The sequence below is a fragment of the Salmo salar genome, chromosome ssa10, assembly GCF_905237065.1.
Source record: "Salmo salar chromosome ssa10, Ssal_v3.1, whole genome shotgun sequence".
Classification (NCBI taxonomy): domain Eukaryota; kingdom Metazoa; phylum Chordata; class Actinopteri; order Salmoniformes; family Salmonidae; genus Salmo; species Salmo salar.
Window position 1 is genome coordinate 88,923,602 of NC_059451.1, and position 27,940 is coordinate 88,951,541.

Here is a 27,940-nt window from a genome sequence, read left to right on the forward strand (position 1 = left end):
TTGCAAAAACAATTAAATTACTACTTGAGTGAGTTTCCTGAGTTTGAGTCTTTATTAACGCAACATAAACATTGATCGTCTTTGTTGTATACACAGAGGGACAAGGAAGGGACAGAGTCCTCCGCTGCAGCTCTTCTCTGAGCTGTAGAACCTTCATTCTGAGGAGTTCTGTCTGCGTAGTCCTGCCAACAGCCAGACACTAATATCTCAGAGAATGCACAATGAAAACAGAAAGGATTGCCAGGGGTCTTACTTGGTCCATTTCCAATTCAGAGAATTTCTCCTTGCGACAAAGGGAGAGGCTTTATTTTCTTAGAGGGCCAAGGATCATTCATCCAGCTCAGCTCTGATGGCATGTTAGGAGTCTGACATGTTGGCGTTTCCTCCTGCCTTGCTATAAGAAGGTAGGACTGCACAGAAAGGAGGCCTTGTTTTCAGGCTACCCTCCCTCCTCTGTCTCCCAGCAACCTCAGGCGCCCTGGAAAAACATACACTACTGTAAATGACAATGTGGGTTTAATGCATTTAACAGGGCAGACACTGTAGGGAATGCCCTTCATCATTTTGCCAACACATTAAAGTCACTATTTTACTTTCTCTCACAACAATGTTCCTATTGATAAATGCATTGGATGTATAATGTGTTGGTATCGATGGTCATTACTGAGGTTGCAGACTTACTGGGCAAGCATGTCCACTGTCTTCTGCGTGGCTCTTGTCTTCTTATGCTGAGGGCCATACAGGACACTTTGAATGTCCAGACACTGAAACAGAAACAACGATGGGCTAGGTTCACTGTGGGGTAAGATATGATTTTAAATAGGAAAGGATATGACATACTTCTGAATCATTTAGCACAAAATCTGAGATTAAAGTTAATTCAAGTTCAAAGCACTTAGTGAATACAGTGCTTTTGTGTGAACGTATGACAAAAAAGTAGGGAGGCCGATGGATTGTTTTTGTCTACAAACAATATGAAAAGGTAGAGCTACATTTAGACAGCTGAGGGGTATCAAAATACTTCCTGTCCAATTCTGTAGAGAGCTCTTCCCATCCAGAAATAACCCCTCTAGTAACCAGGGTTCAGATAACACCAGTCTATCTGACTCACCCCAGGAAGTAGACACTGACCAGCACATCTCAGGGTATTTCTAGGACCAAACAATAACAAACCTGGCATCTGATCTGGTTTAATAGGTTTATAAAGGTAAACTCAAGTAGCAGTGATGATCAAGAATTACTTTCTTTAATCAATGGAAATGAGTGGGGAATGACCACTTTGTTTATCTGTGTCAGAGCAGATTTGCTGAATGCACTGTAACCATAGAAAACAGTAATCTTGTTATCACACACACGTGCGTTTGATAACAACAATGAGAAAGATTATCAAACATTTCCACAATCAACATAAATCACAGGATGTCAACAGAACTTTGTGGAACCAAGGAAAGTGAGTGCTCAATGTTTCCTGCCTGGTGATGGAAGCGGCAGAGTAAACGGCTCGGGAAACTTTGGCAGATAGCCATCTGGCCTTGGATGTTTTCGTCAGTTCTCCCTGCTGCACTATGTAATGGAAGGACTTCTATTGCAACAGGAAGATGGAGAAAAACTACAAATGTTTGTGTGAGCCATTGTTTTCCCCTTTCATAAACTCTGAGGGTCATGTCAGAGTCAGGCTTCCTTTACAGTCCCCAAAGAGGAAAAAGTTTAGGATAAGTGCAGCTCTCGCACTGTCAAGTTTCATGTATTTTTTTCTCTGAGAAATCCTCTTGGATTCTGTCCAGACTTCTAAATCTAACATCATGGCTCCAGAGAGCAGCGGTTGTCATGATAACGGGGGAAAGAACATGATAACACTGCACGTTATCTGTCAGCGGTACTTCAGAAAGGTTACCCATCTCGTCCGGATAAAAAGCAGAGTGTGGGAGCTCTGATTCACTCTGGGATACTTGGACCCACTTTGCACTTAGATACAATAACAAAGCAACATAGCAACAAGGCTCCTTAACTTACAGGCTTGTTATTACTAGTACTCTGAAATCCCCCTGAACTGGGCTATTTTAGTGTGTTTCTGGGGATGGAGAGAACGAGCTCAGAAGGCAAGGACGGAGAAAGTGTGTCAATGTATATGTGTGTCATACTTAGTATATAGCTATTGATGACAGGTATTTGCTATAAGCATTAACTGTGTCTTTTATAAATCAAACATAATTGGCACATAATCACAGTGGAGTTGACAAGGAACTTGTAAGGCAACTTTTTGTTACCTGTTTTCTGAGTGAATGTCATCATATAAGTCTCAATTCCATCCGTATACAGGGACAGATTCAGGATTTTTTTATTTAGAAGGACATAATGGTCTGACAGTCTAATTGGGGTCTGTGGCCCCTTTAATTTGACAGTGGTGAGCAAAGTTCCACTCTCCGTCCACACTCCCCAGACCTATCTGGCTGTGTTCAAAAAGAGAAAGCAGCACAATTTAATTCTGTGTGACTTTTACACCAGAGAGTGGCTGGCTGAGCACACTGCACAGAGCCTAGATTAGCATGTTATTCTCAAGGCACTGAGCCTGAGAGACCATGGCAGAAATAGCTGCTCTCACAATGACAGGGACTCTGTGTGAGTGTGTATATATATATACTGCTCAAAAAAATAAAGGGAACACTTAAACAACACAATGTAACTCCAAGTCAATCACACTTCTGTGAAATCAAACTGTCCACTTAGGAAGCAACACTGATTGACAATAAATTTCACATGCTGTTGTGCAAATGGAATAGACAACAGGAGGAAATTATAGGCAATTAGCAAGACACCCCCAATAAAGGAGTGGTTCTGCAGGTGGTAACCACAGACCACTTCTCAGTTCCTATGCTTCCTGGCTGATGTTTTGGTCACTTTTGAATGCTGGCGGTGCTTTCACTCTAGTGGTAGCATGAGACGGAGTCTACAACCCACACAAGTGGCTCAGGTAGTGCAGCTCATCCAGGATGGCACATCAATGCGAGCTGTGGCAAGAAGGTTTGCTGTGTCTGTCAGCGTAGTGTCCAGAGCATGGAGGCGCTACCAGGAGACAGGCCAGTACATCAGGAGACATGGAGGAGGCCGTAGGAGGGCAACAACCCAGCAGCAGGACCGCTACCTCCGCCTTTGTGCAAGGAGGAGCAGGAGGAGCACTGCCAGAGCCCTGCATAATGACCTCCAGCAGGCCACAAATGTGCATGTGTCTGCTCAAACGGTCAGAAACAGACTCCATGAGGGTGGTATGAGGGCCTGACGTCCACAGGTGGGGGTTGTGCTTACAGCCCAACACCGTGCAGGACGTTTGGCATTTGCCAGAGAACACCAAGATTGGCAAATTCGCCACTGGCGCCCTGTGCTCTTCACAGATGAAAGCAGGTTCACACTGAGCACATGTGACAGACATGACAGTCTGGAGACGCCGTGGAGAACATTCTGCTGCCTGCAACATCCTCCAGCATGACCGGTTTGGCGGTGGGTCAGTCATGGTGTGGGGTGGCATTTCTTTGGGGTGCCGCACAGCCCTCCATGTGCTCGCCAGAGGTAGCCTGACTGCCATTAGGTACCGAGATGAGATCCTCAGAACCCTTGTGAGACCATATGCTGGTGCGGTTGGCCCTGGGTTCCTCCTAATGCAAGACAATGCTAGACCTCATGTGGCTGGAGTGTGTCAGCAGTTCCTGCAAGAGGAAGGCATTGATGCTATGGACTGGCCCGCCCGTTCCCCAGACCTGAATCCAATTGAGCACATCTGGGACATCATGTCTCGCTCCATCCACCAACGCCACGTTGCACCATAGACTGTCCAGGAGTTGGCGGATGCTTTAGTCCAGGTCTGGGAGGAGATCCCTCAGGAGACCATCCGCCACCTCATCAGGAGCATGCCCAGGCATTGTAGGGAGGTCATACAGACACGTGGAGGCCACAGACACTACTGAGCCTCATTTTGACTTGTTTTAAGGACATTGCATCAAAGTTGGATCAGCCTGTAGTGTGGTTTTCCACTTTAATTTTGAGTGTGACTCCAAATCCAGACCTCCATGGGTTGATAAATTGGATTTCCATTGATTATTTTTGGGTGATTTTGTTGTCAGCACATTCAACTATGTAAAGAAAAAAGTATTTAATAAGATTATTTCATTCATTCAGATCTAGGATGTGTTATTTTAGTGTTCCCTTTATTTTTTTGAGCAGTATATATATATATATATATATATATATATATATATATGAGGGAGCTTCATAAACATACTCTCTCTCTGTGTGTATATATATATGAGGGAGCTTCATAAACATACTCTCTGTGGTGTATTAATGTTAGGTTGCCACGCCCTGTGACTACTGGACTTTAGCAGAGCCCTCTCAAATAACTTGGCAATAAGAAAGGGCGATACTCTGTACCTGAGTGTATGTGGGTGAGAGAGAGAACAGTAACTCCACGTAAACACAACATACTCATATTTCCCTACGCTTAAAACATACAGGTAACTGCCAAAATAAAGGAAACACTCGAGTAAATGAGGGATACAAAGTATTTTGAAAACAGGTGCTTTCACACAGATGTGGTTCCTGAGCAATTCACATCCCATCATGCTTAGGATCATGTATAAAAATGCTGGGCAGGCCCAGTTGCCCATTATTTTGACTACCATGGCTATGCCCATATAGGATGACAATGCCCCCATTCACAGGGCACCAGTGGTCACTGAATGGTTTGATGAACATGAAAACGATGTGAACCGTATGCCATGGCCATCTCAGTCACCAGATCTCAACCCAACTGAATACTTACAGTGAGGGAAAAAAGTATTTGATCCCCTGCTGATTTTGTACGTTTGCCCACTGACAAAGAAATGATCAGTCTATCATTTTAATGGTAGGTTTATTTGAACAGTGAGAGACAGAATAACAACAAAAAAATCCAGAAAAACGCATGTCATAAATGTTATAAATTAATTTGCATTTTAATGAGGGAAATAAGTATTTGACCCCCTCTCAATCAGAAAGATTTCTGGCTCCCAGATGTCTTTTATACATGTAACGAGCTGAGATTAGGAGCACACTCTTAAAGGGAGTGCTCCTAATCTCAGTTTGTTACCTGTATAAAAGACACCTGTTCACAGAAGCAATCAATCAATCAGATTCCAAACTCTCCACCATGGCCAAGACCAAAGAGCTCTCCAAGGATGTCAGGGACAAGATTGTAGACCTACACAAGGCTGGAATGGGCCACAAGACCATCGCCAAGCAGCTTGGTGAGAAGGTGACAACAGTTGGTGCGATTATTCACAAATGGAAGAAACACAAAAGAACTGTCAATCTCCCTCGGCCTGGGGCTCCATGCAAGATCTCACCTCGTGGAGTTGCAATGATCATGAGAACGGTGAGGAATCAGCCCAGAACTACACAGGAGGATCTTGTCAATGATCTCAAGGCAGCTGGGACCATAGTCACCAAGAAAACAATTGGTAACACACTACGCCGTGAAGGACTGAAATCCTGCAGCGCCCGCAAGGTCCCCCTGCTCAAGAAAGTACATATACATACCCGTCTGAAGTTTGCCAATGAACATCTGAATGATTCAGAGGACAACTGGGTGAAAGTGTTGTGGTCAGATGAGACCAAAATGGAGCTCTTTGGCATCAACTCAACTCGCCGTGTTTGGAGGAGGAGGAATGCTGCCTATGACCCCAAGAACACCATCCCCACCGTCAAACATGGAGGTGGAAACATTCTGCTTTGGGGGTGTTTTTCTGCTAAGGGGACAGGACAACTTCACCGCATCAAAGGGATGATGGAAGGGGCCATGCACCGTCAAATCTTGGGAGAGAACCTCCTTCCCTCAACCAGGGCATTGAAAATGGGTTGTGGATGGGTATTGCAGCATGACAATGACCCAAAACACACGGCCAAGGCAACAAAGGAGTGGCTCAAGAAGAAGCACATTAAGGTCCTGGAGTGGCCTAGCCAGTCTCCAGACCTTAATCCCATAGAAAATCTGTGGAGGGAGCTGAAGGTTCGAGTTGTCAAACGTCAGCCTCGAAACCTTAATGACTTGGAGAAGATCTGCAAATAGGAGTGGGACAAAATCCCTCCTGAGAGGTGTGCAAACCTGGTGGCCAACTACAAGAAACGTCTGACCTCTGTGATTGCCAACAAGGGTTTTGCCACCAAGTACTAAGTCATGTTTTGCAGAGGGGTCAAATACTTATTTCCATCATTAAAATGCAAATCATTTTATAACATTTTTGACATGCGTTTTTCTGGATTTTTTTGTTGTTATTCTGTCTCTCACTGTTCAAATAAACCTACCATTAAAATTATAGACTGATCATTTCTTTGTCAGTGGGCAAATGTACAAAATCAGCATGGGATCAAATACTTTTTTCCCTCACTGTAAGGGAGATTCTGGAGCGCTGCCTGAGACAGTGTTTTTCATCACCATCAACAAAACACCAAATTATTGAATTTCTTGTTGAAGGGTCACATCCCTCCAATAGAGTTCCAGACACTTGTAGAATCTATGACAAGGCGCATTGAAGCTGTTCTGGCTCGTAGTGACCCAATGTCCTATTAAGACACTTTATGTTGGCGTTTCCTGTATTTTGGCAGTTACCTTTAGTTATTAAGCCATGTTTTATCCAACTGAGCAGTAATAGAGAAGACATGATAATGAAATATAACTGTGCTTTTTCTAATAGATGTTAAGTCCCCTATATGGAGGACTTTGAGAGGTTCTGGAATGGTTCCAACTGACATTTTGTTGTACAAAGCTCTCTGTGAATGTCGTAGGGTCCCGGGCCTTATAGTGCCACTAAGCCTCATCTGCCTGCTCTCCCCCCTACCACTCTGTCAGTGGAGCTGACATGAAGTGTCAGGTTTCACACCCCACATTTGCATAGGGAGTGCCATTTTCTGGCTTATCCAGACAAATAATTGATTTGCTCTCCGTCTGAGTGATGGAGCCCAGCCCGGGAGACAGCATAATAAAGGGGACAGTCTAGCAAATCTAACAGTTGTAGTTTCATCTCGCTGTGATATTCTCAGTCGGATTTAGAGATCTCAACGTGAAAAAATATGAAATAATTTCATAGAATTGAAACAACCACTTTCTCTTGGTCACATGAAATCACTTTGTACAAAGCTAAAGTTGTAACGAGTCTGCAGCAATTAGAATGGTGTTTCTTCATCGCTCAGAGGAGGCTGAAATTGTGTTTCTTCATCGCTCAGAGGAGGCTGAAATGGTGTTTCTTCATCGCTCAGAGGAGGCTGAAATGGTGTTTCTTCATCGCTCAGAGGAGGCTTGGCAGAAAATGCTCTGTTGTCAGTTATATGAAATGGTGCCAAATTTGTACTGTCACTAAATATGATCATGTTTATTTTCCAGTTAGAAGAAAGGTGAAATCTTATAGTAAGTAGTTTCTAATTTTATTGTTATTTTATTGTTACTTTATTGTTACAGACATTTCAAGCCCTATTGCCCCACTTGTATAATAGGAAAAAATGTATATATATATATATATATATATATATATATATATATATATATATATATATATATATATATATATATATATAGTGTACTATGTACTTGAGATTGTGTCCTCAAAATGGGAGTACACCTCAGCAATGCATAACAATGAGTTTTTCTCCAGAAAAGGGAGTTCCGATCTTTCTAGAAAGGAAAGGGGGATACCTCGTTTGTTGTACATCTGAATGCATTCAACTGAAATGTTTCTTCTGCATTTAACCCAACCCCTTTGAATCAGAGAGGGGGGCTGCCTTAATTGACATCCACGTCGTCGGCGCCCGGGGAACAGTGGGCTAACTGCCTTGCTCAGGGGCAGAACGACAGATTTTTACCTAGTCAGCTCAGGGATTCGATCCGAATACCTGTCGGTTACTGGCCCAACTCTCCTAACCGCCAGGCTACCTGCAGCATTACTAGTTATTGTTTATGGCCAATTCATGAAAAATAATTACTTTTGAGTATGTCTACTTAGGGTGGAAATCTACATTTTGCCATATCATTCGACTGGTTTTAACATAATATTGCCCAGTGATCCTCAAACTGCCTTAAAATGTTCAATGCAGCCGTTTTTATCTCAATATCAAATCATTTCTGTTTAACAATTAAGTACCTTACTATTGTTTTCAATAAAAATTGTCAAAAAGAAGCTTCTTAACAAAGAGCAATTTCTCAAGCAAGAATTGTTCTAGGACTGTCTGGGAGTGGTCTGAGTGGGGAGGGAAGAACTGAAAACTAGCTGTTATTGGCAGAGGTTTGGAACTCTCTTTCTTATTGGTCCATTAACTAATTTACCACCTGGTGATGTCACCAGGCAGGCCAAAACTCCATCCCACCAAAACAGGCAGAAATTTCAAACAACTCTTACACTAAAAAAGCATTATCATAATTTTCTAAATGTCACCGTATTATTCCAACCTCAGGGTGTGGAAAAATATACAAAACACAGGGAAATCACGTTTTTGACTGCATTGGGCCTTTAAAATCAGTATTGGGCAACAAAAGTGAATGGTGGGTATAATGCCAGTGTTTACCTTGCTCATGGTCCTATGGGCATGCTTCACCTGGCCCTGGGTCATCTGCACTCCTCCAATCAGCTGCAGAGTATCAGCTACCTCAGGACTCAGGTCACCGAACGTCTCTCTCTTCAAGGCCAGGGACTCCCTCTGGATCTCTACACACCTCTGACATAGTACATACACAACAACATTGGTTAATGACTACTTAGTGACTGCTTAGCGCATTTTATTTGTGTCTTCCACTCTACTGATTCCGTATGGCCAGTCTTACGGAGCTTTAGGCAATTGAAGCTCACTATGGTGGCTATTCATTTCACAGACTCTCCTGTCTCAAAAACACCTGTCACCCTCTGTTACCCTCAGCTAGCCTGATCCTTAGTAGCAGATTAAACTATCCTTGTAAACATGACATGACTGACTGCAAGGTGGATTCCCACAATGCCATTTGAGAGAGGGAAGTCCCCTTGAGAATGTCAAACCTCTCAGAGCAAAAGAACAGAGATGTCTGTGATGCTGTAAACACCTGGAAGACATGCTGTTAGTGTGATTAGACCACTGGTGTTGGTGGTCTATTGGAGTGTGTGTGAGTATGTGTGTATGCAGGACTGACCTCTTGCTGCCCAGTGAGGAGGAGGAAGCGACAGTAGTCATCCTGAAGGTTGAGAGTGACAGTAGCCTGTGGGCCTAGGGAGCTCCTGTATGTACTCAGACTCTCCTCATAGTAGTGTGCTGCTGAGTCTAGTCACAGATGGAAGATATGCAGGAGTTATTTGTTTGCTTATTGGTGCTGCCTGCATTGCTTTTTACGTAGTTTGTCCATTCCTCCACCGCTGATAATTCCTGGTAGTGGTTGCTCATATATTGTTGTTCATATAATGTAACTATACCGTGAAGTTCCATACATACAGTTCAGATGGGGGTGAACATTGATATGGGGGTGAACTCACACAACATGCTATTTCTACAAAACCATAATCAGCCTGCCTTCAAATGTATGAACTCAAAGAGCTTGACATAAGAGAGACAGAAAAGGATTCATGTCCCCAACAACAATCCCCTATATAGTAGAGTTCCCCCATAGTGCACTGCAGCAGTCCTGTGTTGTATGAATAGACTCACCACTGTGGTGGGGCTCTGCTACAGTAGAGTAGGCCAACGCCAGGCTGTGAGCGATGTGAGCCCCATCCAGACCCCCAGGACTCTGACTCAGAGCTATGGCATGAGCCTAGCAGAAACCCACATGAAATAAGACAGATCACATATCACACTAAGGACTGAGGAGAACATTACCAAACAACAGGTCTCAGAGGCATTCTAACAGCCCTCAGCTCATCTTAAGACAGTCATATAGTCTGAGTAATATAGTCAGTATGTGTGTAATGTTAAGTCAGTCATATAGTCATGTGTGTAATGTTAATATAGTTATTCATATAGTCATGTGTGTAATGTTAATATAGTTAGTCATATAGTCATGTGTGTAATGTTAATATAGTTATTCATATAGTCATGTGTGTAATGTTAATATAGTTATTCATATAGTCATGTGTGTAATGTTAATATAGTTATTCATATAGTCATGTGTGTAATGTTAATATAGTTATTCATATAGTCATGTTGTGTGTTGCTGTTTTGTCCCTGTATTCAGGTCTCATATGTCCCTTACCTTAGAGAGGTGCTCTAAAGCTCTGTCGAGGCGGCCCTGGGCCTGTTCGATGGCAGCCATGTCCTTATAGACGGAGCAGGCCTGACCTGGCCTTTCCCAGCCCTCCAGCAGCTGCAAACTACTCTCACACTGAGCCAGGGCCTCCTCTGACCTGCCCTGCCGCTGGTACACCCTGCAGGAGAGATGGATGGGGCAGAGAGAGAGAGAAAGAGAATGAGAGAAAGAGGGAGGGAGAGTAAAGAAAAGCATTAGTGGTCGGGCTCTTTCTGTAGGCATGTTGCAGTGTTGAAATCTTGGCCCAGAGTGTTGGTCTGAACTGTGCCAAGAGTGGGGCCTGAGGAGGAACGTGGAACCAGGCCTGGCTGGGTCTAGCAGACTGCTGCCTCTGATGTCAGGTGCAGTGAGTGCAGACTATAATAGGAGATCCCTACACAAAGAACTGTTTACTCCGTCTCTGGCTGTGTCCTTTCAGATGGTCTCTAATGGTCTCTCCTCTGGGAAGACTGAGGAGTGTGTTGCTCTCAGAGCCACATTATAAATAAAGACTTACTGACACTGCCTAACAAGTCCAGCACCTCGCTGAGCAACCACACAAGAGCTCCACACCAGGATGTCTAAATTAGGTTTGTCCTGGTAGTCACAACACAGTGGAGATCCTCTGCACCAGTAAAGAATGCAGCCAGTTCCTTACATAGGCTGTGAACAGATATCTGATGAGATGAAAACAAAAACTGCACTAAAAGGGTCAAATCACCCCTGTTGTAAGACACTGTTGTAAAAACATGTATATTTGCTGTTGATATGAGGCAGCACGTAGGCAGTTAATAATGTGCCACTCCGAGGACAACACCAGCTCTGGATCTCTGTACAATAGGCCTTCAGTCTGTGGTCTAACACCCTCAGTCACCACATAGGGGGGTGGGTGATGGGATGCTAGCAGGGGGCTGCAGCACAGCAGAGACTTGCATCATCCTCAGCAAGGACACTAGTCAGACATCCATCCATCTAGCCTGCTAATAGCCTCAACACCCCACAGGATTCTAATACCTAATACCTATTTTTTACTTAAGAATTGCACTGTTGGTTAGGCCCTGTAAGTAAGCATGTTGGCGCACGTGACAAATAAACTTTGATTTGATTCAGACACTAATGGAGTCTAAATTCAATTCAGCTCTGCTGTTCGTAGGTGGCCTTCCTCAGAGGGAATACTGTTCACTTCAATACCACGATACAGGACTACTACTGCGGCAGGAAAACATCCCATCATTAATGAATCCCTCTACATGGTCCTTGCACAGTAAAGCAGGTGATTTGTGCTGACAGTCATTTTCTATTATTTATCCCATAAATACTAGTATAGTATAAATGACTACAAATCAAAACATCAGTGTGTATAGTTAGTGCAGTGAAATGTTGGTTGTGGAGGGTAGCACTAAATTAATATCTCTGAGATTTCCCATCAATCCCTGATTATCAAAGCAAGCCTTGATGGGAGCTGGCCTGCATGGGAATGGGACGGCTTCCCCCTCAGGCATCAGAAATTCCAGAGAACAGCACAGCCTTTTAGGGCAGCTGGGACGGCTGGCTGCATTAGCAGAAGCTCTGTGTGCCCATTGCCCAGGCCAGGGTACTGCCTTCTTGTCCACATAGACAGACCTGTGGACAATGCCACTGCATCCCCTCATTCACCAGCTGATGCCACCCTCCCAAGCTTCCTGTTCCTGGCACAGGAGGCAGTATGTCATCTGCAGCTGACATCTAATTCACTGTCCACAGAGCAGAGCAATAATGTAATTACTGATTTTCATATGAACTGCCAAGCAGCCCACACGGCCCTCTGTTTAGTAATGCTTACCAGACCAATACTGACGCACGAAGGGGCCCTAGAAGGTTTGCTCTTTATACAGGGAAAATTATACAGTGTTCACAAAGCCAGGAAAGGAACTATTGGAGGTGGAAATATACAGCAAAATGAATACAGCAGGCCTGCGCTGTTAAACTGTGGTGTTTTGTTGGGCTGTGGGTGCCCTGTTGGAACAAAACACAATCGTTCATTGTCATTTCCTTTCCTGTGCCTCAGGCAGCATCAGGTAATCCACTGTTACAACACCTAGATGTGAGACCAGAACATGACATGTAGCCATAGAAATGCAAAGTCAGTGGGGGATGAGAGCCATAACAGCCGCCTCAACCAAGAACCTCTAATATCAACAGCCTATCCCATCAAAGCCCACCTGAGGACCTGTCTTTTTCAACCATCTATGTAAAATCTACTTGTCCCTTAAATATCGCTGGATTGATTGCTTTCATTTTACTCCTGCGACTCTTTCATACTCCTGCTTGTGCCAGACGTTTTTTCCCATTAACGTTACGACCAAGTAAATGTTCGTAATGACCTGCCAAACACAACCTGGTAATGGCTGAAATGGGCTCAGTGGAATACAGTACATTGTCTTACCCTTGAATCTATTAGAACGCTAGCTTCGTCAGGGATTTAACACACCATGTTGTACCGTTGAATCTATTAGAACGCTAGCTTCGTCAGGGATTTAACACACCCTGTCTTACCATTGAATCTATAAGAACGCTAGCTTCGTCAGGGATTTAACACACCCTGTTTTACCATTGAATCTATAAGAACGCTAGCTTCGTCAGGGATTTAACACACCATGTTGTACCGTTGAATCTATTAGAACGCTAGCTTCGTCAGGGATTTAACGCGCCCTGTCTTACCATTGAATCTATAAGAACGCTAGCTTCGTCAGGGATTTAACACACCATGTTGTACCGTTGAATCTATTAGAACGCTAGCTTCGTCAGGGATTTAACACACCATGTTGTACCGTTGAATCTATTAGAACGCTAGCTTCGTCAGGGATTTAACGCACCCTGTTTTACCATTGAATCTATTAGAACGCTAGCTTCGTCAGGGATTTAACACACCCTGTTTTACCATTGAATCTATTAGAACGCTAGCTTCGTCAGGGATTTAACACACCCTGTCGACACTTGATGGGTGTTAATTTGTGGAATTTAAAAAAGTTATAATTGAATACAAATTAGATGTGCTGATACGAAAGCAACTTTTGAAAATGAACACTGATTAAAGTGATATGATGTCTGATCTCACAGACAATGTAAAGTATGTTTAGATAGGTGTAATCTAGAGCCAAACGTGTTGATTTTTAATCTGAGGGTATCCTGCTATTGACACACTTGTTGAATTATGTAAGAGAACGTGACAACAACAGTAGTTAATGAGGCAGTCTAGACAGTGCAGGAGAATGCATGTTGGGTAGACAGAGCAGGTAGGGTAGCCAGAGCAGGTAGGGTAAACAGAGAAGGTAGTGTAGACAGTGCAGGTAGGGTTGACAGAGCAGGTAGGGTAGGACAGTGCAGGTAGGGTTGACAGAGCAGGTAGGGTAGGACAGTGCAGGTAGGGTACACAGAGCAGATAGGGTAGACAGAGCAGATAGGGTAGGACAGTGCAGGTAGTGTAACAGAGCAGGTAGGGTAAACAGAGCAGGTAGTGTAGACAGAGCAGGTAGGGTAGGCAGAGCAGGTAGTGTAGACAGAGCAGGTAGGGTAGCCAGAGCAGGTAGGGTAGACAGTGCAGGTAGGGTACACAGAGCAGGTAGGGTAGGACAGTGCAGGTAGGGTACACAGAGCAGATAGGGTAGACAGAGCAGATAGGGGAGGACAGTGCAGGTAGTGTAACAGAGCAGGTAGGGTAAACAGAGCAGGTAGTGTAGACAGAGCAGGTAGGGTAGGCAGAGCAGGTAGTGTAGACAGAGCAGGTAGGGTAGATAGTGCAGGTAGGGTAGACAGAGAAGGTAGGGTAGACAGAGCAGGTAGGGTAGACTAGCAGGTAGGGTAGATAGTGCAGGTAGGGTAGACAGAGCAGATAGGGTAGGACAGTGCAGGTAGGGTGCACAGAGCAGGTAGGGTGAACAGAGAAGGTAGGGTAGACAGAGAAGGTAGGGTAGACAGAGCAGGTAGGGTAGACAGAGGAGGTAGGGTGACCAGAGCAGGTAGGGTAGACAGTGCAGGTAGGGTAGACAGAGAAGGTAGGGTAGATAGTGCAGGTAGGGTTGACAGAGAAGGTAGGGTAGACAGAGCAGGTAGGGTAGACTAGCAGGTAGTGTAGACAGAGAAGGTAGGGTAGACAGAGCAGGTAGGGTGCCCAGAGAAGGTAGGGTTGACAGAGAAGGTAGGGTAGACAGAGAAGGTAGGGTAGACAGAGCAGGTAGGGTAAACAGAGGAGGTAGGGTGACCAGAGCAGGTAGGGTAGACAGTGCAGGTAGGGTAGACAGAGCAGGTAGGGTAACAGAGCAGGTAGGGTAGATAGTGCAGGTAGGGTAGACAGAGAAGGTAGGGTAGACAGAGCAGGTAGTGTAGACAGAGAAGGTAGGGTAGACAGAGAAGGTAGGGTAGCAGAGCAGGTAGGATAGGAAAGCAACTTTTGAAAATGAACACTGATTAAAGTGATATGATGTCTGATCTCACAAACAATGTAAAGTATGTTTAGATAGGTGTAATCTAGAGCCAAACGTGTTGATTTTTAAACTGAGGGTATCCTGCTATTGACACACTTGTTGAATTATGTAAGAGAACGTGACAACAACAGTAATTAATGAGGCAGTCTAGACAGTGCAAGAGAATGCATGTTGGGTAGACAGAGCAGGTAGGGTGGACAGAGCAGGTAGGGTAGACAGAGAAGGTAGGGTAGACAGAGCAGGTAGGGTAGACAGAGCAGGTAGGGTGGACAGAGCAGGTAGGGTACACAGAGCAGGTAGGGTAGACAGAGCAGGTAGGGTAGGACAGTGCAGGTAGGGTAGACAGAGCAGGTAGGGTAGAGCAGGTAGGGTAGACAGAGCAGGTAGGGTAGACAGAGCAGGTAGGGTAGACAGAGCAGGTAGGGTAGACAGAGCAGGTAGGGTAGGACAGTGCAGGTAGGGTAGAACAGAGCAGGTAGGGTAGCAGAGCAGGTAGGGTCGACAGAGAAGGTAGGGTGGACAGAGCAGGTCTTTGGTGGTGGAAGCCCTGTTCTACCCCTTTATGTTAATTTATATGAGTATCTTCATTCATTGTCCAACTGTTGCATTTATTAGGATTGTTTTCAAAACCTTTTAACAACAAGTACAGGTGGCAAAATAAACTATAATACTGTGATCAGTATTTCATATTGTGCTCATCACACTGGCACCTTGCATATACTGTACCTCTACAATGAGTTAAATGGAAAATCTCCAACTGGACCTGAAACTGTGTGAAAGCTTGTTTTATTGTTCCAGGCTTTTGTGGGGACATTCACACTGGACACAACATTACAGTCCTGTTGACTAGGGTGCTACAGAAGCCAGCCAAGTTCAGTCATCCTCCAACAAAAGAGCTTTAGCAAGCTTACACACCAGCGAGCGTCCGCACATTTTTCTAATTTCACAAATTGCGTAAACAAACCGTCAGTCATAAAAACTTAAAAGGATGACCTCACCCCCAAATACTTTTTATCTCAGCTCCCTTCAAGTTGAAACAACTCTAATGCTACTAATATTCCACACTGAGTACCTGGGTATATCGGTACCACATTTGCCTCAGCCATGTCTTGTAATCAATATTGACTTGTACAGCAAATATTGTGTATTCATGAATTACTCAAATTATGTTTTGACAAATCCATAACAGTGAAGTTAATACAACTTAAGTGTGGAAGGGTGAGAAGGCATCAATATACTTTAGCAAAAACAGTGTTACCCTACAACTGAACAAAATGATCAATGCCGTTTAGTGCAAAAAGCCTCCTCAGTACACAATGATTAGCTATTTCAGCCAGAGCAGTGAAGGGAATCATGAAATATGAATGCAGGACTGGGGTGTGTTATCTTCCTACCCCTGCTCCACTGATCCAGCAGACACTGAACGAGTGGGAAGTGCAATAACCCCAGTCACAGCTGGTCTGCAGCTGCGCATGCTCACACCCCATGGGCTTGACAACAGGCCTGAGAGAACAGCTTGATGTTTATGCCGGAGAAGAAAAACTACTTTGAGGGTACTTTAGGCACTTCTACTGTGAGGACCAGGTTAAGATAATTCAGAAACTTTCCATGACACTACTGGTCTAAACTAGAGCAGAAAAGACCACATTGTTTGAGTGAAATGAACCATTAAAATGTATCTCGATAGATGGATTTGCTCAGTGGACTTGTTAGACATTGTCTCCATCTTGTGGCCAAAAACTAATGTATTTCTCAGTGGATAAACTCAGATAAACAGTATTAATAACAGGCTGTTATTGTGCCTTCAAGGTAACAGGCTGTATGTTGACATCTGAACATATAGGCATATTTGATACAACCGTCTTATCTGAATCTACAATGACACTTCACTTGAACATTAACTTGTTTTTGTTTGAGAAGTGCCAAGGTATTCAGACTTCAACCTGAATATGATACTGAAGGAGGAGTCTGTGGAAATAAATAGAGTAGCATAGCGTGTGATACCTAAAGAGGAATCCAGTAAATATCAATGTGCTCTCTGCTGTCACAGCGGACGTTGTAGTAAAGGCCACATTGGTCAGATAGACACAATTCTCCAAATAAGTTACTTTTGAAATATTTCTGCAGATCAGTTTAGTTCTCTCTATAATACCTGGACAGAGACGTGGATATCTCAAACTCAGTCTCCATTTTCTCCTCCTGGCTCATGCCTCCTAGCTGATGAAGTTCTACCACAATCCTCTCTGCTTTTCGATGATTAGACTCTGCTTCCTCGAGAGTTGGGATGGTTAAAGAGTATTGCATAATCAACATTAAAGCAGTACTACATTCATTTACCCATGGACATTTAACCATGCAGTTGTTTGAATTCACATTTAGACAATCATTCTCCTAATGTTTTTGGGGCTTCCATTACAAATATCTAATCATTCTCCTAATGATTCTCCTAACGCTCAGGCCTATTTCCTTGAGCCTGAGCTTTATCCAGACAGATTACCAGGATGCGTGCTCAGAGCATGAACTGACCAGCTGGCATGTGTCTTTAATTAAATTTTTAACCGTTCCTGACCCAGTCTGTAATACCTACATGTTTCAACCACACCACCAAACCCCGCACCCAAGAAAGCCAAGGTAACCTGTCTAAATAACTACCGCCCCATAGCACTCACATCTGTAGCCATGAAATGCTTTGAAAGGCTGGTTATGGCTCACATCAACACCATCATCACAGACACTCTGGACCCACTTCAATTAGCATACCGCCCCAACAGATCCACAGATGACGCCATCTCTATCGCATGCCACCACTGCCCTTTCCCACCTGGACAAAAGGAACAACTAAGTGAGAATGCTGTTTATTGACTACAGCTCAGCGTTCAACACCATAGTGCCCTCCAAGTTCATTACTACGCTAAGGACCCTGGGACTGAACACCTCCCTCTGCAACTGGATCCTGGACTTCCTGACGGGCCGTCTCCAGGTGGTAAGGGTAGGCAACAACACATCTGCCACGCTGAGCCTCAACATGGGGACCCCTCAGTCCCCTCCAGTCCACCCTGTTCAACTACAACTACGTGGCAGCGTACGACTCCCAACACCAACATTAACTTTGCTGATGACACAACAGTAGTTAATCACTGACAACAATGAGACAGCCTACAGGGAGGAGGTCAGAGACCTGGCAGTGTGGTGCCAGGACAACAACCTCTTCCTCAACGTGGGCAAGACAAATTAGCTTCGTGGACTACTGGAAATGGAGGGCCAAACACGCCCCCATTCACATCGACAAGGCTGTAGTGGAGCGGATCGAGAGCTTCAAGTTCTTTGGCGTCCACATCACTAAAGACTTATCATGGTCCAAACACACCAACACAGTCGTGAAGAGGGCACGACAACACCTCTTCCCCTCAGTAGGCTGAAAAGATTTGGCAGATGCTCAAAAAGTTCTACAGCTGCACCTTTGAGAACATCTTGACTGACTGCATTACAGCTTGGTATGGCAACTGCTCGGCATCCAACCACAAGACACAACAGAGGGTAGTGCGTATGGGCCAGTACATCATTGGGGCTGAACTCCCTACCATCCAGGACTAGGCAGTGTCATTGGAAAGTCCTAAAAATTGTCAAAGACTCCAGCCACCCAAGTCATAGGCTGCTCTCTCTGGTAGCGCACAGCAAGCAGTACCAGTGTGCCAAGTCTGGGACCAAAAGGCTTCTGAATAGCTTCTACCCCCAAGCCATAAGATAGCTGAACAGTTAATCAAATGTCGACCCGGACAATTTACATTGACCCCCTTTATTGTATCTTTATTTTTCTGCACTGACTCTCTTGCACTGGCTCTACCCACACACACACTACACCGACACTCATACACAAAACACACACACGCTGCTGCTACTCTGTTTATTATATATCCTGATTGCCTGGTCACTTTTACCCTCAAGTTTACATACACCTTAGCCAAATACATTTAAACTCAGTTTCACAATTTATGACATTTAATCCTAGTAAAAATTCCCTGTCTTAGGTCAGTTAGGATCACCACTTTATTTTAAGAATGTGAAATGTCAGCATAATAGTAGAGAGAATGATTTATTTCAGCTTTTATTTCTTTCATCACATTCCCAGTGGGTCAGAAGTTTACATACACTCAATTAGTATTTGGTAGCATTGCCTTTAAATTGTTCAACTTGGGTCAAACATTTCGGGTAGCCTTCCACAAGCTTCCCACAAAAAGTTGGGTGAATTTTGTCCCATTCCTTCTGACAGAGCAGGTATAACTGAGACAGGTTTCTAGGCCTCCTTGCTCGCACATGCTTTTTCAGTTCTGCCCACACATTTTCTATAGGATTGAGGTCAGGGCTTTGTGATGGCCACTCCAATACCTTGACTTTGTTGCCACAACTTTGGAAGTATGCTTGGGGTGACTGTCCATTTGGAAGACCCATTTGCAAACAAGCTTTAACTTCCTGACTGATGTCTTGAGATGTTGCTTCAATATATCCACATCATTTTCCTCCTCATGATGCCATCTATTTTGTGAAGTGCACCAGTCCCTCCTGCAGCAAAGCAGCCCCACAACATGATGCTATGTCATCTGCTAAATGACTTAAATGTAATGTAAATGTAAATGTAATGATGCTGCCACCCCCGTGCTTCACGGTTGGGATGGTGTTCTTCGGCTTGCAAGCCTCCCCCTTTTTACTTCAAACATAACGATGGCCATTATGGCGAAACAAAAATAGAACTGTTTGATCAGACCAGAGGACATTTCTCCAAAAAGTACAATCTTTGTCCCCATGTACAGTTGCAAACCATAGTCTGGCTTTTTTATGGTGGTTTTGGAGCAGTGGCATCTTCCTTGCTGAGCTGCCTTTCAGGTTGTCGATATAGGACTCGTTTCACTGTGGATATAGATACTTCTGTACCTGTTTCCTCCAGCATCTTAACAAGGTCCTTTGCTGTTGTCCTGGGACTGATTTGCACTTTTCCCACCAAAGTAGGTTCATCTCTAGGAGACAGAACGTGTCTCCTTCCTGAGCGGTATGATGGCTACGAGGTCCCATGGTGTTTATACTTGCGTTCTATTGTTTGTACAGATGAACGTGGTACCTTCAGGCGTTTGGAAATTGCTCCCAAGGATGAACCAGACATGTGGAGGTCTACAATTTTTTTTCTGAGGTCTTGGCTGATTTCTTTTGATTTTCCCATGATGTCAAGCAAAGAAGCACTGAGTTGGAAGGTAGCCCTTGAAATACATCCACAGGTACACCTCCAATTGACTCAAATTATGTCAATTAGCCTATCAGAAGCTTCTAAAGCTTCTACATCATTTTATGGACATTTCCAAGCTGTTTAAAGGCACAGTCAACTTAGTGTATGTAAACTTCTGACCCACTGGAATTGTGACACAGTGAATTATAAGTGAAATAATCTGTCTGCAAACAATCGTTGGAAAAATGACTTGTGTCATGCACAAAGTAGATGTCCTAACTGACTTGCCAAAACTATAGTTTGTTAACAAGACATTTGTGGAGTGGTTGAAAAACGAGTTTTAATGACTCCAACCTAAGTGTATGTAAACTTCCGACTTCAACTGTACATACTGTATTACCTCAATCTCGTACCCCTGCACATTGATTCGGTACCGGTACTCCTTGTATATACCCTCGTTATTGTTATTTTAATGTGTTTTATTGTGTTACTATTTCCTTTTTTATTTAGCAAATATTTGTCATACTTTTTAACTCTGCATTGTTGAGAATGGGCTCGTAAGTAGTCATTTAATAGTAAAGTCTACACTTGTATTCACCAATGAAATTTGATTTATCACAGAAACAATGTGGGTAAAGGATATTTTGCCAGCAGCAGAGTGGCGCCTCCCTGTGTTAGGTATATGTTGAGGAGACAGTTGAGAATGTGGACCCTGTCCTCCCGGCTGGTGGAGTTGGGGGTGCAGATGGGGAGCAGGTCACTGGCTCTGGCTGAGTGCTCCTGGGCCTGCACTGCCCAACCTGTGGGAATCAGGGACAACACATGGGTCATTCCAAGATTTGGTAAGGTATAAATATATACAATATTAACCGTTATAAACTCTTTATAAATGGTACCTCATTGTAAAGGCTAATCACAACATAATTCACCTTTAAACTGTAGGTATGCTTTAGCCAGTCTGACATGGGCATGGGCTAGTTTCAGTTGCCCATCTCCATACACCAGTCTTGTAAGAGCCACACAGCGGACAAGGTCCTGGATACAAGCATCAAACTGTCCAGACAAACATTTCATTATTGTTGACATACAGGACCAACAAGATGCTGTACTGAAGAATGCCTTTATGCTGAGTGGTACTGTACATGCATTATACCTTTGATAAGAGAATGATACAATTCCTGAACATGACAGGGTGACTATGACATCTACAGAAGGTTAAGACAACCTTCAGACACTTTGCAGGTATCTCTGGTTATAGTAATATCAACCTCACCCCATTGCATGCAGGTGTCAGAATGGAAAGCAACTTAAACCTCTATAGGTCTACCTGTTGAGTGTCTGCAAAGGCTTTGGCCCTGCTATCATACTGGGTAAGTTTTTCCTCAGGAGTCATCATCATCGACTCTCCCGTGTCATCCATTCCTCTCTGAGAGACACTTGCCAGTCCTTTATCACTATGAGGATAAAGGTGCTTTCAAATGATCTGCCTGGGTAACATAATCATCAGCAGCATTTTTCTAATAATAGACATGCACAATTCACATTGACTCGAATGCGCAGAATTGATCTCTTCGAAAGGAAAATATTTTTTTCCAACATCAGTTTTACAGCAATGCATGCACAAGCACAATTTATAACTTACGATTCTCCACCTTCAACTAATCCAAGTCCTGGTTTGGAGCGTGTGTTTGTCATTGGATAATTAGAGTTCAGTTTTATGTAAAAAAAGAAACCTTTTGCAGAATAATTTCATGCCATGTTTGTTTCTTTTTTACATCCGTTGTCGTGGATACGGCAGTATGAGTCATAATCAGCAAAGGTTCATCATAAATCAATGAGCGACATTTTATTTTTATATTATTGGTTGTATTCATCGTACAACCCCAAACAGTTCGCTCGGGGTGTTCATACAATCAAGCATCCACTAATATAAAACTTACAAATCCAAAAGCGCTAAATGTAACTTCCTGATAAAATGTCACGTGACCGACAATGTTATACAGCACCAGACCAACTTTATGCACGTGTAAATATTTGTGCAGACATTGTTTTATGTCAAATCAGGCTTTGTTTTTAGCTCGAATTAATAAAAATATGAATATGTGATATAAGGCATACTCCTCAGACCCAGGTATGTCTGACAACAGCTGATAAGGTGGCAGGATGTAGCTGAAAATAAATGATGGGGAACATGCCGTGTTGATTATTGTACGCTAGCTTTTTAGGCAATTGCGGCATTTTTACTAAATGATTGGCCTACCCTTATTTTGTGTAGTTTGTTACCGGTGGTGATAGTGATGGTTTGTCGGGACTGGGGCTTTCGAGTGACGCAGCGGTCTAAGGCACTGAAACTCAGTGCTAAAGGCGTCACTACACACCCTGATTCGATCCCCGACTGTATCACAACCGATCGGGAGTCCCATAGGGCGGCGCACAATTGGCCCAGCGTCGTCCGGGTTAAGGGAGGGTTTGGCCGAGGTAGGGCGTTATTGTAAATAAGAATTTATTCTTCACTGACTTGCCTAGTTAAAAAAGATAGATAAAACGCTACAGTTGTCAACAACTGTTGTCCCCAACATGATAACTGCATAGAGCTGTACTCCATCTAGACAACATTATGTCCCGACATAGCATCAGTGTTATAACATCAGAAACCGCTCCCTGATGAGAAGAGGGTGTGGAATTTGCATAGTGGCTATTCGGCCCGTGTGCGGATTGTCTGGGTTCTGTAACTGGATGACTCAGGAGGGGTACCCTGTTCCCGGAGTGCCGGCGGTTAAATCAAAATGATGAAGTGCTTACGGCCTTCCAGGAACAGGGTTGCTAACCTTGCCTAAAGGCGTCAGCATAGGTTCGGTTTGCTCCTAGCATAACTCAGCTAGGCGAAGGGACCGCCTGTACTCTTAAACACACCAAAGACCTTCGCTTGAAAAATGTGATAAAATAAGCAATAATTACTGTTCTTTTCCCCTCTTGAGACACCTTAGCAACAACATGGCCAGAAACACTTAGTCAAAATAGTCAGAATTCATCTAAGATAAATCAAGAAATATGTCATCAATGTTGACGTTTTTGCCGAGTAGTGCAATTTTACATCGAGCTAAGATGTTTGGTGCAGTATTTATAAAATAAAAAAATGTGCATGTAAACTAGTCGCACAGACAGAACAATGAGACCAAAAACCAAAAACTGGTAGCCCAGTGGGAGAAGTTGGAACGAGATGTATTTTGGCCGACATTCTGCACATTTTCTCATCGATGAAGCATTTGATCTCAATATAGTTTTCTGTTCCCAAAACTAGAATATGTTATGAACAGAGTGGATTACGTTTCGTAAACTTGAACCTTTGCCAAAGTTGTAAAAAAAAATCGCGTTGTTTAGGAGTGCAAAAGGGAATTGCGCTATTGCACACGCGCACTTCAAAGTAGGCGTTCCGTAACGGAAATATGCAGACGTTTGCTAGAACGGGCTAGCTCGAGCTTGGCTCTGCCCACTATGACTAATTTGTTCCCATTGGAAACGGCAGGCTGTGGGCTATCTTGGTCTAGTTATACAAATCTTTGCCAGTCGTCTCTCAGTTCAATGACAACAAACACTTACTGTTCCCACTCCTAAATCAAATCAAATTGTATTTGTCACGTACACATGGTTAACAGATGTTAATGCGAGTGTAACCGATGTGAAATGGCTAGCTAGGTAATAGCGGTTCAATCGGTGACGTCACTCGCTCTGAGACCTTGGAGCGATGGGTAACGATGCTTCGAGGTTGGCTGTTGTCGATGTGTGCAGAGAGTCGTTGGTTCGAGCCCAGGTAGGGCCGAGAAGAGGGACGGAAGCTAGTGTAGCGAAATGCTTGTGCTTCTAGTTCCGACCATAACAATTTCACAACAACTACCTTATACACACAAGTGTAAGGAATGAATAAGAATATATACATAAAAATCTATGAATGAGTGATGGCCGAACGGCATAGGCAAGATGCAGTAGATGGTACAGTATATACATATGAAATGAGTAATGTAGGTGATGTAAACATTATATAAAGTGGCTAGTGATACATTTATTACATCCAATTTTTAATTATTAAAGTGGCTAGAGATTTGAGTCAGTATGTTGGCAGCAGCCACTCAATGTTAGTGATGGCTGTTTAACAGTCTGATGGCCTTGAGATAGAAGCTGTTTTTTAGTCTCTCGGTCCCAGCTTTGATGCACCTGTACTGACCTCACCTTCTGGATGATAGCGGTGTGAACAGGCAGTGGCTCGGGTGGTTGATGTACAGCTGTTTCAGTTAATGTGTTTCAATATGTAGGTTGTGTTTCAACCTACATATTGAATTGATGATCATTAGCACCTGTTTGGTATAATTGTTTAATTATACACCTGACTATATGTCTACCAAATCCCTGACTTTGTGCAAGTGTACCTACAAGAATTTATGCTGTTTTGAAGACAACGGGTGGTCACACCAAATATGGATTTGATTTCGATTTTTCTTCTGTTCACTCACTTTGCATTTAGTTAATTGATAAATATTATCTATTAACATGTCTATTTTTGAAATCATTCTTACTTTATAGCATTTTTTCACACCTGCCTAAAACTTTTGTGCTGTACTGTACTATTTAAAGTGTTGTTACCATTCATACAATAAACTGTGAAGGTTGTTGTATCCCCATTGATTTCAATGGTGGAATGCAGGCTTCAACATTCTAAACTGAAATGCCACAGAACTTTCAGAATTCAAACTAAAATATAAAAACACATTCTGAAGGAACGCAATCAAAGGAAATTGCATTTTCTAATCATTTGTATTATTGTTTTGCCGCTTGTTGGAGCTTCCAAATGTGGACAGTGTGCCGATTCTGAAATGTGTCCCTGTGTCGATTGTGATATGTGGCCCATGTACCAAATGTGAAATATGGCCTGTAGCCTATGCCAATTGTCTGACAAAGAGGGACAAAATACCCCAAACAATCACTAAATATTGGGTTTCAGAAAGACTAATGGTATGGGTTTCAGGCCTCAGGACTCTGAAGATATGGCGTTAACCAAACAATCTGCCAAAGTATAGACATGAATGCTGGTTAGCCAATGAGCAGTAAGACCCCACCTTTGATTTAAAGTGCAATCTGAGGCAGGCACATTCCATTTAATGACAAATCAAATACAAATAAATAAATATTCTCTGTGTGTTGCCACCTTGTCTTGGTAGAGGAGCTTGTTAGTCTCAAAGATCCCAAGAGGGGGAGGTTCCAGACTAAGAGTGATCCTAAACAAATTTCCAGAATGGAAAACATTGCCATCAGTTTGTCAAAACCACTCTTACTGCAACACACTTTAATGCTTAAGTTACACCCAATGTAAGTAGGCAATGCAAAAACGAAGTACCTGGAGCTGAAGACAAATATGACTGTTTGATGTGCTATGTTGTTGCATCATTCCCATGCTCCAATCCTTAATGTCAAGAACATGTGCTTTTTGGTGCTAGCTCTAAGGACCTCACCTCATGATACAAAAGGTGGTGTAATACAGCTATATAGGTTTTGTCTACTTATTGTTAAATCCAGTGCAAGCTGGTGGGAGGAGCTATAAGAGGAAATGCTCATTGTAATGGCTGGAATGGAATTAATGAAGTGGTTCCAAACACATGGAAACAACGTGTTTGACTCCGTTCTATTCCAGCCATTACAATGAGCCTGTCCTCCTAAAGCTCCTTCATGAAAAATGTAGCATTTCTAGTTTCCTTGAGGACCGACTTTACAATAGGCACATTGTCATAATTGCAGCAATAAATAATATGCTTTCTTATTGTTTGATTCAACAGCTCATAAAATATCTTATTTTGGCGAGGATCTTTAAAGGGCACTAGGGAAAGAGGAAATTGCTCCTATTACTACTCCATTAGTTTCTAATATGGGTGATCTTTATGGGTTTATTGGTTTATAGTCAACTGTCCTGGAGTGTGAGGATATACAGACCACCTTGGTGCGGTCCCACATGGGACTGTGTAATCATTTTCCAATGGAGACATTTAATAAAAGCTTGCTCCAGCCAAGTGGAAATCCAGTTAGAGGAATCCCTATCCATCATCATTACCTACTGTCTTTGGGTCTGTGTATTTGTCCCTTTTCAATGGGCTATGCCAAATCCCTTCTTTTGCTGAAGATGTCAATAAGGTAATATACTTAGACTGCATTAAATAACGTGTTCACTTTATTAGGTTTACTAGCAGTGAATAATCCAGGCTGTATCACAACCGGCTGTGATTCGGAGTCCCATAGGGCGGCGCACAATTGGCCCAGCGTCGTCTGGATTTGGCCGGTGTAGGCCATCATTGTAAATAAGAATTTGTTCTTAACTGACTTGCCTAGTTAAATAAAGGTTAAATTAAAATAAATAATAATACACACAAAATAGTGCCAAAATATCAGTATTTTGAGTAGACCTATTAATTAAGATTTAACACAACTATAGCTGGGATTTCAAACTCTGTAATACAAGTGACTCCTGATAAGTGCACTTCAGATAAGTGCTATAAAGTTTCATTCCGATAACATGTGTTTTAGTGCATGCTGTCACAACAGCCTCAATCTATTGCATTTATTTGGAGTTGATTAAACTGTAGACAGATGTGACCATGATCTCAATTGCCATGCCTGTAATAATGTAAACACGCAGCATGCTATAATCTAGTGGTTAGAGCGTTGGGCCAGTAATCTGTCGTTCTTCCCCTAGGCAGTTAACCCACTTTTCCCCGGGAGCCGAAGACGTGGATGTTGATTATGGCAGCCACCCGCACCTCTCTGATTCAGAGGGGTTGGGTTAAATGCGGCAGGCACATTTCAGTTGAATGCATTCAGTTGTACAACTGACTTTCCCTTTCCCTTTCCTGCTTTATTCTTTCCCTGATGATGGGGCTGCTGGACCATAGACTGTATTGCACAGCTGGAGAAGTAAAGTTTTCTAATGATCCAATAGATGGCAGTAAAGTACCAGACATCCATCCCTTTCATGCTCTGTGGCCTTCTTAAATATGGTGTGTGTTGGTGATACATTGACACATTTTGAAGGGAGACATTTGTGCTGCTGCAATATGCTGACTTTAGACACTGATATGGTATTGATTTAAACTTTTATTTTACCTTGGGGGTTGGGTCAATACTATAAGTATACTTTTTATTTCTAGAAGTTATTCAAAATATTATTAAAGGTTACTAAAGAAGACAAGACAGATTTCACAAATACGTCTGGATGTTCATGAAATCTCTGTACTGGACAAGCCCCTCAAATGTAAATTGTATCAAGTTCCATCTGAGAATGTCCTGCAGGTTAGATAGGTCAGCGAACCCCCCAATTGATATTCTGCTTCAACACTATGATCTCTAGGGTGGCATTTTATCCATGTCCTAATCAGCACTTAAAGAGCAGACATTATGCCAACTGCATGAGAAATTAGAAAATGTAAATGTACTTTATAAATATCTATCTAAACATCCCTGTCTTAAAACCATGCTGAACTAGCAAGCAGTTATGTACTTTTTATAAATATCCATCTAAACATCTGTCTTAAATACTAAACTAACACGAATTGATGTCTCTGTGGCTGCTTTAAGAAATTGTTCTCTAGAGAGAGTTTGTAGGTTAATTTATTCTCTATCAGGTTGGCAGTGTGTGTGTGCTGTCACCAGTTTTAAACCTGCGGCAGTGCTCACCTTGTTTGCAGAACTGCCCAAGATAACTTATAATAGCTCCTTAGGGTGGCTGCTGCCGGTTGACTCTGGCAGTGCATAAGAAAGCAGTTTATTTGTTTGTTTGTCCCGTGAGTTTTTGGCCGGGCTGTCCTGGGTCCTGTTTGGCTTCGGTCCCTGTTGGGCTTCTATTTCTGAAACCCAAGTGGCTCTTAATGAACCTGGCAGGGCTGGCACGGGCCCTCAGCAAACCCAGGCCTGAGCAGACCCTTCTTCTTCTGCCTTGGCAGACACCCTCAGTTTGCTCTC

General features: G+C 43.1%; 1 protein-coding gene across 2 annotated transcripts; it reads right to left on the reverse strand.

The window, feature by feature from the left end:
• Positions 1 to 29: 29 nt before the first annotated feature.
• ttc23 (tetratricopeptide repeat domain 23) lies at positions 30 to 27,940 on the reverse strand. Of its 2 annotated transcripts, none has more exons than XM_014124115.2 (11): positions 27,656 to 27,940; positions 21,270 to 21,396; positions 20,872 to 20,995; positions 20,586 to 20,742; positions 16,880 to 17,005; positions 10,232 to 10,403; positions 9,688 to 9,793; positions 9,179 to 9,306; positions 8,584 to 8,733; positions 682 to 764; positions 30 to 478 (listed from the first exon to the last, which is right to left on the reverse strand). In XM_014124115.2, the coding sequence occupies exons 1-11, from the start codon at positions 27,730 to 27,732 to the stop codon at positions 358 to 360; spliced, it is 1,371 nt and encodes a 456-aa protein (XP_013979590.1). In that variant the 5' UTR covers positions 27,733 to 27,940; the 3' UTR covers positions 30 to 357. The 2 variants fall into 2 exon arrangements, with proteins under 2 accessions (XP_013979590.1, XP_013979592.1); XM_014124117.2 differs by lacking the exon at positions 27,656 to 27,940 and adding an exon at positions 21,585 to 21,896.